This window comes from Papaver somniferum, chromosome 8 (genome assembly GCF_003573695.1).
Source record: "Papaver somniferum cultivar HN1 chromosome 8, ASM357369v1, whole genome shotgun sequence".
Taxonomy (NCBI): domain Eukaryota; kingdom Viridiplantae; phylum Streptophyta; class Magnoliopsida; order Ranunculales; family Papaveraceae; genus Papaver; species Papaver somniferum.
Genome location: NC_039365.1, coordinates 175,081,830 through 175,094,739, shown reverse-complemented (window position 1 = coordinate 175,094,739; position 12,910 = coordinate 175,081,830). Strand labels below are relative to the sequence as shown.

The window sequence follows — 12,910 nt, the reverse complement described above, 5'->3', positions numbered from 1 at the left end:
TTGTTCTTTTTTTTTCTCCGATTCAACTGAGAGCATGTTTGTTTTCTTCTGACTCGTCTGGATCTGACTGAAATCACCCGACTCATCTGGATCTGACTCAATATGTTTGTTTTTTAAGTTAGATTTGACTCACTTGACTCAAAAATATGAATTAGTTACTTGTTCCCATGAGTCAGGGGTATTTTATCATCTGATTCAAACGCGTCCGAGTCAGGGGTTAGGTCAGATTCAAATCGCGAGTCAGATCTATCTCAAAAAAAAAAAAAAACGATCTGACATCTGATCCGAGCCGAGTTAGAGGTCGAGTCAGATTCAGACCCCAAATCAGCAAAAAAACAAACATGCTTTGACTCATCTGAATCAAATTTGTAATGTTTGAGTCTAACTCATTAATTAATTATATATATAAAAGAAAAAAGAAAAAACAAAATTACATATATTTTTTTTTATTTCAAATAGATCTGTGTCCAGCTAATTAGGTACAAAATAGCTTCGAATCAGATGCATGGGCCAAGTCAGACACCGAAAACAAAAAACAATCTACCATCTGACTTGTCCCGAATCAAACGCCAAGTTGAAAATTTAAATCGCCAATCAGATCCAAATAAAGATGTTGCAGCCTTGCAGGTCTCTCAATTCTGTATCTGATAGTTTTGAAGCGTTTAGTAACTTAGAATTTGAAACTCAGAAAACCTCCATCACACGGCTTGCTCTACTAATAAGAAGAAGATCGTCATTTGGATTTAGCTAGGTGTACCAAGTGGATGTAGCTAGCTTAGATGATACACATCTAATATATCAGTGGGCCTATAAACTTTGTGAAACATGTGGAAGTTTCATACGTGGGGACAATTATAAAAAAACTGATGGTCCAGAGTCATAAGATGCTAGCATTGATTCTCAATGTGCTTTTCTTGAGCAAGCATACTTTTCTTAAAGATTTCGTGCATGGTTAAAAGAAGACTATAGATATTGAGCAGTACTCCCTTTCTTTTTCATTATGACAATCATAGTTAACGAAATAAAAAGAAGGATTAGAATGATTGACATATGAGAATGCAAACCAACATACGGATTAGCTAGTTACTTATGTCAATTACCTGTTTGTAAAACTAGGGCGTATCACAAAGTGTAGATCATTTGGAAAGATCTTGGGACGACTATACAAGACTCATTTGACTGTTAACTGGATATAACATAACGAGCATAGGGAAAATATTAGGCCAGGATCACCTTTCTGGCGATTGGATTATATTTAGAATAATAAATTTTGATATTATTTTTTCATGAGAATGATCAACCGGATAATTTTTTTGTGTGCCAAACCATTTGGCGCAGAGTATATCCCTCAAAGTAAGCTGACGTGGCTTGGCTTGAATCATCATGGAATTAGTTTAAGTTGTTTTTTCTGAAAAACCTGTGGAAAGTAGTCACAAAGTTTTAACTGTTCTACTAAGTGAGCCATTAGTCAATATTTAGATCTTTGAAAAACTGTATTTTACCTCAACCTCAGGTTAAAATCTCAAATCCTATAACAATTACATGTTTGCTGTACTTAATTACCACATATCTTTGCCTTAAACATATGGAGTTTGGTTACCTCATGTGGTAGCTTTGTTTCTTTTTCTTTTGTTGTTGTTGTTGAAGTATAGCCTGAAATTTAAACACCAATCGATCGTAAACATTGATGAAGCTCGTAAAAGTTAAAAAATCGTCTATAGTTACTTGTCCTTCATAAAAGCATAAGATCACTTCAAATCAAATTTGAAAAAGAAAGGGTCCTTTAATATTTATAAGTTCCTGTCAATGAAGACTAATTCAAAAGGAAATATGAAAAATATAAAACAAAACCTAAAACAGGGTAAAGGAATATAAAGCTGATTTAGGGCAGGTGAACTTTTGTTTGATAAATTTCTAGACACATGTTCATAAACAGAATTTTAGAGACATGAAAAGTAGCTTGGTCCTTTAATAATCTGTTTTGAAATCTTTATATGCTGCTTCATTAATTAATTTGGATCTTAATAAAGACACATTTATAACACTAATGCATCTACAAACAAATTAGGAATTACATAGATGGAGTTCCTTGTACCATTCTTTTCTCATAACCCATTCTGACTTTGATTTTCTGCATTCTTTCTGATGAGTGTACGTGCATGTGATATCTTAAATTCAACCTTCAATGGAATTTTGGAGATATGTAGCTGGGTAGAATTTTTTTAACAAGCGTGGTGATGAGAATATTTGTTGACTAATCAGTAAAATGAACATGTCAAATTAACACTTTCGAAAGGAGAGCATGCAATAATAGATTCACCCCTCTTTGTTGGTAGAGTAAATATTATACGACACTGATAAGAGGAATTACCAGTCTGGAGGGTAACAAAATCCAAATATTAGTGTTCTCACTATCCATGGATTAGTAAGGTACTGTAAAGTCCTGGACACCCTTTTTTTTAAAGGAAAAGAAATAATTTGTTTTTCCTCCACATCAATATTGATGAGTTACGTACTTAGAACACTAGTATCATCACCTAATAACTTTACCACCGTTCAACAGTGACATCTGCAGGCCTGGAAACCCTTATTTGTCATGAAAAGAAAAGAAAAACCGAATTGAAGACATGCCAATACCCCAAGCCAATATACCAAATTGCTCATGGAAAAGAAGAATATGATAACCAGAGAGAAGATGTTCCGCAGAACAATCAAAATGTGAGACAAAGAGCTATTACAAACAGACTGTTCAACTAACTATTTGTTTCCATCCGAACAGAAAACAGAAGATATTATTTGTTTTGTAGTGTCTAGTATTCAAACAGATAACGGTTAGTTTTTAATAGATAAAAGTAATTCGTTGGCTTCGTCCAAACACTTAAATTCAAACGCGCCCATTAAATCTAAGTTTTGTAGCTGTTTGGATTTTGAATAATTCCCACTATTTTGTTCTTTCTTTCAAGTATTTTCCCCACTGCTAGGAGGGGTAGTCATTTCGATGAGGGGCACTCTTTAACTATTTGTTTTGCTATAATTACAATTAAACCGAGTTTTAAGGGAGCTATTAGTAGCAAAAACAAAACTTCAATCATAAGAAATTATTTTTAAATTATTACATCATATTCTGAGTATACTATGGAAATAACTGATAGCAGCTAGTACAAGGGTTCAAACTTTCAACCTCCCTTAATCCAAGCACTATGGTACAACATTCTTTATGAAAATAAAATATTTAAACAAAGCGATGGACCGGTGATGTTATTTTACAGAAGCGGAGTTTGGTTACATAAACTTTTGGCCGTCCATTTCTTAATTAGAGTGAGGATCAGATCTGCATCCCTCGCTAATAACATGTTTGGACACAAAATACGAAACTATTTTGTTTTATAAGAAACTGACATATTTGGTTCTAGAAATTTTACTACCAAATTGATTTCTGATTTTTTGACTTCTAGAAATTAAAAAGCAACTTCTGAGTGTTCATCCAAACGCGCTAAGCTAAAACTTTTGGTAACGTTAGAGTCGTAAAATATGCCGTAGTGCTTCCCTCTAGCTGCACTGTAGCTAAAGCTATAAAAAGCCTCACACCATAGTGCTGGCCTTCCATACAGAGGCAAAAATGGAACCCATCCTGGGAAGGATCCAATTGAATCTAATCTAATAATTGATTGTATAACTAAATGAGAGATAGATCATAGATCAGACACACACCTAGCACAGCCGATTATAGATGAGAAATGTATAATTGATTACATTTTAATAATCATGTACGAGTATTGTATATCTATTTATAAATGCAAAAAGAGAATTAAAGGTGTGTGTTTGAGGAGGAAAAGACATGGCGCCTCCGACAAAGATTTGGCAGTACGGGCAGTCTCTTCCATCCATCCATCCCTAACTCCCAAAAAATGAATGAATAGTAGGTGGCAGAGAGTATAATTATGACACTCAAGGAGGATTCAGATTTTAGGTTTTGTTTGCTAGTTAAATTTAGCGTTCCAAAGGGAATGTATTTGTATTATTATATGATATTTGTGTCATTATGGACATAAGCAATTATTTAATCTCACAAAATATTTTTAGCAAATTATATACAGTAGTATATCTTGGGAGGACGTATTATTCGATTTAGACAGTCTAAAATTCTGTTCTGTTAACCTTTTATTGGATTTCAATTCCAAATGATCTACATAACCATATTTTTTTTATCTGTCATTTCATTTGTTTTTGAGCTAAATTCTTTGTGCAGCTGGGTACGCGTTATTATATTCTCCAGCTTGTTTTTGTAACAACAGTGTTGAACACTTCATAAATCCGACGAAATTGTTCGGCTCTTTACCGGTAGGCACCGAGAACAAGTTTTTCAGATCGGTGTTGCAATTGCTTATACCTGATTCTTTCTGGCTCATTGTTGACACTTAATTTTTTTGTACTTAGTTTCGTGGAATGTATTAAAACTCATATGCTACTTCCCCTCGCACTACAAAATAAAAGGCTTTTTGGGACGGCTAAAAAGCGTCCTAAGAGGCCCAAATCCGTTCCAAGAATATATTAGTGACGTTTTTCTGACCGTCCCATGTTTCACCGTCACTAATACTATTTGGTCGTCATTTCTTTTAGGGACGGTCATATTATTGCCTTAATTTAAAAATTTGATCACTAATAGGGACGAGTACTCGATGAGCGTCCCAGATAATCTTTTTTAGGGACGGTTTTGAAAAAACAGCCTGTCCCTAAAAGCTACTTATTTTGTAGTGTCCGTGAGAGGACTCTAGACCTTGAAAGAATTAAGCTAACGTTGCACCAGATTTTGGAGTCTAGAGAGCTTGATGATAGTAAAACCTACCTAATTAGCGAATATAAGTAGTCTCATGTGGAGTGTAGCACTCATCTAGGTGTTTTCTGCACCCTTCATCAGATAGATGATGGCTGCACGCCTTGGTCCTCTGAAACCAAATCCCACGCTAAGGAAAGGGTCACTATTGGATGTAGAGGGTCTATTCAAGTTATTTCAGCTGTATATATATATGTCTTTGTTATATGCCCATAATATACCTTCTGTACTCTTATCTTTTTCTGGACCCCCTAATGATTGTGAGCCATATAAACGTAACCGAAAGGTGAAAACAACTAAAAAAAATTTATACATGCATGAGACTGCAAATTGAGATAGATTGTAATGCTTGTTATAGGTTATCCCTTCATCTTTTTAGTAAACCTACCAGTAAAAAAATGTTTTCTTCGTTACACATGGCTAGTATCGATTGGGTTCGTGGTCCATTCAATCATCCCTTTCCTAATTTAGATTGTTCCAAAACCTTGCCGTAGACGAGGCTCCCTCTTTATAGGGTTCTTGACTTCTTTGAATTTGAGCCACCCACCATTTGTTGTTTTCTCCATTAGTTTGAATCTTTGTTTGCCATTATCTTGTTATATCTGTAATGAAGCTCTACTTATAAACAAACATATTGAAGCTTAACAAGATTAGCAAAACAATATATAACCCTGAATATTTAAGTGCTGTAACGGAAAATAGTATATATACAGTACATACGGGAACAAATTAGACTAGTATTATATGCACATGCGTTGATCATTTTTTTCTTTCTTCTGAACCTTTAAAGACAAGGAGAAGGGTGGTATATGTTACTTTTTCTCGATAATATACCTGTTGATAGTGATTTCACCTACGTATATATGTACTGGTACTTCTTGTTACCTGCATCTCTACCTGTTGAGTACTTCTTTCACCAAGTTAGTGTATATACTTCCACACTAATACAACTGGAGATGTAATGAACTCATTACCCTTAAATGGTAAAAGTCGAGTTCAATGCACATAAAGTTGGTCATGAAATATTCTTTCTCTTCCTTCCGGAAGAAGTTACATTGAGACGTAGATTCACAAAGATGTAAAAAAAATGCGGATCACCATCCGATTTCCTAATTATACAAAAAATGAAATTCCTTATGAAATAAGTCACATTAAGATTACAAGAAGCCACATTAAGACGCGGAATATATACTTAGCGCATGCCCGGCGAGCCTTTAAACCCTTAAGTGTCCTTAGTGTCAGATTCACAACAGATATGCAATGTGAAAAATGCAGATCACCGTCCATTATCTTAATTGTACAGAACGTGAAGAACTAGCTTAATTTTCATTGAATAGACATACACATGACAATATATAGAATCCAAAACACAATCCCTTAATACAGCTATCTTTTGCATCATCATCAAGATCAGTACTAGCTAGTTAATAGTTTAAGTTAGTCAGATTCTGTCTATTTGAATTGAATTATTGAACTCAAAGTTAGACATAAAACAAAGTACTAGATGTTAAAGATATCTGCATCACAATTTTTTTTTATAAAACTTAAACCTAACCCTAATTAAACACATAACCCTAATTAAGCACACATAACCCAAATTAACTCAAATTAAACACATAAAGCAGCAACAACTTTTGTTAAATTTGTCCTGAAAATACTGCCACCACCTTTTCTGCTCCACTTTGTGATAAAGCACCAAAAGCAGAAATAAGTAAAGTGAGAAAAGAAAAAAAATAAAGAAAGAAAATAGAAAGAAAGAAAGTAAAAAAGAGAGTAAAACATGAAAAAGGGTAGGAGTAAAGAAAGAGAGAAGAGATTGATGAGATAACAAAAGAGAAGCTAGAAGAAACAATAAGCTTCTCATCATTCTATGTGTATTGAAAACTCACTGTAAAACAGGAGAAGAAGTTTAAGAAGAAGAAGAAACTAGCTAGGGTTTGGGTTTCTACCATATGATACAACAAAGCAAGTAGTGAAGCAGCTATCAGAAGTGCTGGAACTAGTTTGTAGAGATTCTTTGAGAGTGATTTGAGGATTGAAGGAAGGAATGAATAGAGGGTTTCTAGAGAGTTTGCCAGTGCAACAAATGATGATGAGTGCAGGAAATCCAAATTGGTGGAATATTAACAATACAGTGAAACCACCACCACTACTCCATTCTCAACTACAACCAAATCCTTCGACAACATCTCTTCTGCCACAATACCCACCTTCATCACTTCCTTTGAACTTCTTAGAAAATGATCATAATCATCAAGAACTTCCCGAGTCTTGGTGTCAACTTCTCATGTAAATCTCTCTCTCTCACTCGGATTTTCCTTTTAAGTCACTATGTAACAACCCCTTTAATTACTGCCGAATCAGGAATGTTGCACGCGTAAAATCATGCATAATCTGTTCTCTCTTTCTTGAATCATTTTAGCTAAAATTTATATGCAACTACATGGTTTTTTCTATGCATGTTTTGATCTCTCTCTGTCTCTCTCTGTATGTATATTTCAAAGTGTTCTCTATGATGGCCGAGTTCTAATAATTTCATTTTCTTGTTTGGTTTATAGGGGAGGATCACCAATTGTAGAAGAAGGAGATGAAAGATTAGGTTTGAGTAATCAATATAATCAACAAGTTAAGAAGTTAGAGAACTGGGAAGAACAAATTTTCTATCCATCTGAAGCAAATGATAATAATAGTTCTATAGTTGATCATGTGAAACAAGAAGTATCTGAAAGTGCGGCTTATGCTTACGGTCTTGTTAGTAACGGAGAATTTCAGACATCAAATGGAAGAGTAGTGCCTAATTGGTCTCCTCATCATCAAGTTATGCCAGTTTCATCTCCAAGTTCTTGTGTTACTAGTTTCAGCAGCAATAGTATGTTGGATTTCTCTACTACAAAGTCTGATAATACTCATGGTACCAAACATCATCCACAACCAGATCATTCGTCTGAGGTACGTAGTACTAAAGAATGATTTCAGCTAAGATCATTTTACTCAGCTGCAACTAGTCATGAAATTCACAGTAGCTACAAAAATTAAACGTCGGTGACACACAAGGGCATATCAACAGCTTTTTCTATAAAAGTTCTTATTCCTAATAGCTTACTGGGATAATAGTTTTCTTGGCAACATAGTTCTCTTTCTGTTGCTCTCTGGGTCTGTAATTCTTTAAGTTTTTGTCTCTTCAAGCTGCATTTCGCTTACTTCTGATAAGTTTGTTCAAAATATTTTCATTTTCCGATCAGAACAAAGAAAAGAGTACCATTTTAGTAGTCCAATTGTACTAGTTTAGTATTTCAGTTACATATATACTGATCTCTCAAAATCTATTGCTGAAAAAATCTTGTTAATATTTTCTTCATTTTTGCCATTTTTGTAGTGTAATAGCACTGCAACAGGTGGGGCATTTAAGAAAGCTAGGGTTCAACAATCTTCTACACAATCTACTTTCAAGGTAAATTTATTACTCTATTTTTGTGCTTTCCATGACTTACCAGTACTTTCCTTATGTATCAAAAATGAAGAGAAATACAGTACACTAATCTGTTAATTCAGATACTGCTAGATCGTCAATTATGTAGCTTAACTTGATTTTTCTGTATTATACAGGTGAGAAAGGAGAAAATAGGTGATAGAATAACAGCACTACACCAGCTAGTTTCTCCATTCGGGAAGGTATACTACTAATCACTTCTCTAATTTTTGACTAATTTGTTAATTAACTCATAGTTAAAAAATGACTAAAATTGTGTGGGTTTATTTTGCAGACTGACACAGCCTCAGTCTTGTTAGAAGCTATTGGGTACATTAGATTCCTCCAGAACCAAATTGAGGTTACATCTCTCATCTCTCTCTCTCTCTTTCTTTCTTTCTCTATCACTTTTAGATTTTTGCAAACAACAAGGAATCAGTGTGTAAGAGCACGCACTTAAAGTTTCATTTCTCTCATCACTTCTTTAAAGTTGATTTTAACAACTTCTTTTATCTCCTTGTTCAACTTTGTACACATCTCTCTGTTTAGTCTTTATTCTCATATACTTGTCTTTTTTTCCACCCATTGAACATGTAACAGGCCCTGAGCTTGCCGTACTTGGGCAGTGGATCAGGAAACATGAACCAACAACTACAACATCAACAACAGTCTGTAAGTTTAACCTAAACGCATCCTTATATATTTGTTTCCTTCTTTTCCAAAGCAGCAACCCACAAATCACTCTCACTCACTCTCATGTACACAACACTAGATAATTGATGCATGCAATAATATGGGTACGGGTTATGGGTTAGTCTGATTAATCACTGACTTAATCAAATTATTAAAGAGAATAACTTTTTTTATAGGTTCAAGGAGAAAAGAATTGTATATTTCCCGAAGACCCTGGTCAGGTAAATTATTTATGTAACACTTTATTGGATCCATGGCCTAACTATCTTCCTAATACCTATAAAGAAGAAAAATTAAGTATTGATTCTTGAGGCCTCTTGATTCTTATCAAGAGTACCCCTTTTATCATTCTAGGCTTTTGTTTACTGTTCCTTGGAACATTATTATCAGCTTTAAGTTTTACTAGTATTTTCCTATTGCTAAAAGAAAAAAGAAGTTTTCAGCTTTATTGACTTATAAGTACTACAGTATTTGTTAATAAAAACTTAATGTGAAAGCAAGTATAAAGAGATAGCTAAGAATCATTACCATGTTTTTGAAAAAACTTAATCACTACGCTAATGATGGTTGCATAATTATAATTTTGCAGCTCTTACATGTCGACACCAATAACATGAAAAGAAGAGGAGTTCCTGATCAGGTATTGATTCCCATTTGTTTTACAAATAAATATCTATGGTATCTGGACTGCAAATAATATATGTAACCCGACGAGTGCACGAGGGTTGGTGTATAAGGAGGTAAGGTAAAAGCCACTTAAGAAAATCTCAATACTAGTACTAGCTAGCGTTGAGCAGATGCCCCTGTAGTACTTCGGTAAAATCGTTGGGTGTGATAGTAATGACCCTTGTGCAAGCGGATAATTTATATTTTTAGCGAACTTACTAGAACTAGTACCTCCTTAATATAAATTCCATTTCGGCAACTAAATGTCTTATTATAGTATTGTTCTGAAGTCAAATTCCGTGTTATTTTTGATGAAAATGATAGGATTCGGAAAATGCACCCAGGATGGACTTGAGGAGTAGAGGGTTATGTCTAGTTCCACTAGCGTGTACACTTCAAGTAGGAAGTGATAACGCGGCAGATTTCTGGGCTCCAACGCTCGGTGGAGGTTTCCGATAAGCACCTGGAAACACAGGTGTTAATTAGGTCATCAACAGCACGTACAGTACCGTGGTACCGAATGGACAAAGTATCGATCGGATGAATGAAGCTTTCATGGAATGATGATATAACATCATGAGCAGTCACTCTGCTAAGAAAAGGAATCAAGGCTGATTGCTCATGATGCTATGCATTTATCTAATTATCAAAGATTTAGCGAGAATAAATATGTAATGTGCTGTATATTACTAGTTTAGTAGTTAATTAATAGGGTTTTCTCAAGAGTGCATGGCCTCTTTCTAGTGTTACTACTCTGATCTCTTTCTAATCCGAGATTAGTTTGTTGGGGTTTCCTATCCTTCATCGATCTATCTGTATTCTAATACAATTGCTTTGTTGTATATGTAAACTCTACTAGTAATTCAAATGTTAAGGTTAACTACTTATCTGTGTCATAGAGAGTTCAATGAATAACCACTGGTGCATGGGGAGGTTCAGGTGTGTATCGCGCTTCGATGTACACATGCGAACTCCATGCACGTATAGTTTCTAATGCGTAGACATAAATGTAGTTACAATTTCTTATCCGTGTTGCCAGTAGGTGCTCATAATTAGTGGAGAATTTCATATCTGTGGCTGCTTAAAGCAACAGAAAACTGGAAGCATATTTTATACCTCTCTGGGTGACTTCGTTTAGTGATCAAAAATAAATAAATAAAAACTACGGTTTTATAAACAAATCCTTGCTATAGTAAATTTTTTTGGTAGATAAAAGAGAGCCTGTAATAATTGGGACTATACACTTAAAAGAGGACATCAGTCATGACTCATGATGACAACAACCGTGACAATCGCCTCCTGAGTAAGGCCCATGGGGAAGGAATCACAATTGGGCTTAAAGTTATAAGCAAGCCATTACACAAACAAACGGGACGAACACGATAATTGAACGGGAAGTCAATTTCTACTACTTGTTTTTGATCGATGAAGATGTTTCATCATTATATTTTAGTTCTTGACCTACAAGAGTCAACACAAGTGAACTGAAAAACAAGTATTCAGCCAGCAATATGCCCATGGAGAGTCTTTTGAGCTTTTAGCTTTTTGGACTTCTCCATGTTTGGAAAGAAAGGGATGGAATTATTGCAAAATACTCCTGCATATGTCGCAAGCGACCCAATCATGAAATTATTCCTGTTGATAGCAGAGGGAATCCAAAAATAGATGAGGAGTTTAATGCAAAGGGAATGGATCACTGGGGGACGTTCCCATGATTTTCTTAGTGGTCCTTGTGCATTTTAGTACCAATAAATTAACTGAAGGTTTCATGAATACCTTGCCTTCGGGCAATGAATATAGTGGGTGAATCAGTGGATGTGTTAGATTTACCATTTGTGTGTATCAATTCATTCTCTAGGTTTTGCTAGAACTAGTTATTTGCCGGCTTTTCAATGTCTATCCATTTTTATGCTTTGAATTCACAGAAATTGTGTTAAGACACACATATGTCAGTTGTGACACTAAGCAACCAAAACTTCATTGTTTTCCATAAAAGTAAAAATAAAACACTTTCATTTCATGTAACTCTTCATGTAATTACAATGATAAATTCGTATGTCCACTTACATTTCTGACTAGCCACCTGCATATATCCTATCAGAATATGTTTAGATTTCTGCTATTTGGCAAGGGAATTATAGGAGTAATTTATTATTTGGTGAAAAGAATATAATATTAATATGATGTTTAAGAGAGACATTTCGTTGAAGAAGCAGATAACAACTAAAATGTGAGGAAACTAATCAAAATATGTAAGCATTGCTAGTAAGTGTCAAGAGTTTATATTAGTGAAGCTTGCTAAAACTGTATTCCAGAATTGGGTAAGTGTTACCGAGTTTAAATCAGTTCAAGTTGAACATGTTCATTTGGTTATTTTGAAACAATTCAGTTTTGCTATTAATGTTTTGGTATATTTTTAAAATAATAAATCATTCTTTTTTATTTTTTCAATTAATTTTGTTTTCTTTTATTAAAATTATAAATTCTTCACATCTTCAACTAATCTTGTATTCTTTTTAAAATTATTTTTGAATCTTTGTTTACAAACACCAAAATTGAAGTATATGTCTACAAGAAAGATAAAAAAAAATAATGAGCTGATAATTGCAACAGCAACACTATTCCCAGAGAAAATCTTATAAACAAAACGTTATTGGGAAACAAACTAATCTACATATTTCGTGTGCACTGCTAGATGGTTTGTTGGTTCCTAACATTATTTAAAAGAGATTTTCTCGTATTACTAACAGGGATACAAGTTTATTGAGGAGGGTACCAAAATTCATATAAGATAAAACACTTTTTTGTTTCGTACATGTAATTTGATACTCTCCCAGTGAACTGGTACCCCGATAGCAGCTATGTGATTTTCTCTATGAGAGATGCGGGACTATACATCTAAGTGGTACATACTGGAGTCTCAAAAAGGTAAGTTTAACAGTGAGTCAAAGTACAAGCGACAAGGCGATATCCGGCCGGGAGAAAAGCAAAATTTCCGTCACCCTTAACTGCTCAGATCAGCTTAGATCTGAGCAGTAACAGTTTTAATCTGCAAGCCATATCTTAGGTTAGTGTTGATGGTGGTTTTTAGCTTAGGGTTAAAATCGTAAAACTGTACATCTGACATGACGTCACTATGACCATTAGCACATTTATTGAATCGATCAGCATGCCTACGTAAGAATTACCAAGGTACCTTTTTTTATGTGCCATGTTCCACGGCAGAACCCTTAACATTGACCGACATC

At 34.5% G+C, this 12,910-nt stretch overlaps 1 protein-coding gene across 1 annotated transcript; it reads left to right on the top strand.

Moving 5' to 3' along the window:
• Positions 1 to 6,563: 6,563 nt before the first annotated feature.
• LOC113304028 (transcription factor bHLH68-like) lies at positions 6,564 to 10,547 on the top strand. Its single transcript, XM_026553131.1, has 9 exons — positions 6,564 to 7,123; positions 7,393 to 7,783; positions 8,211 to 8,285; positions 8,441 to 8,506; positions 8,599 to 8,664; positions 8,904 to 8,975; positions 9,173 to 9,217; positions 9,586 to 9,636; positions 9,987 to 10,547. The coding sequence occupies exons 1-9, from the start codon at positions 6,882 to 6,884 to the stop codon at positions 10,119 to 10,121; spliced, it is 1,143 nt and encodes a 380-aa protein (XP_026408916.1). The 5' UTR covers positions 6,564 to 6,881; the 3' UTR covers positions 10,122 to 10,547.
• Positions 10,548 to 12,910: the final 2,363 nt, after the last annotated feature.

Bases quoted from the DNA above. Each gene is read 5' to 3' on its own strand.
- LOC113304028 (XM_026553131.1), top strand. From the start codon at position 6,882: ATGAATAGAGGGTTTCTAGAGAGTTTGCCAGTGCAACAAATGATGATG. The intron at 8,286-8,440 runs GTAAATTTATTA...TGTATTATACAG, and splicing joins CTACACAATCTACTTTCAAG to GTGAGAAAGGAGAAAATAGG. The intron at 9,637-9,986 runs GTATTGATTCCC...TGAAAATGATAG, and splicing joins GAAGAGGAGTTCCTGATCAG to GATTCGGAAAATGCACCCAG.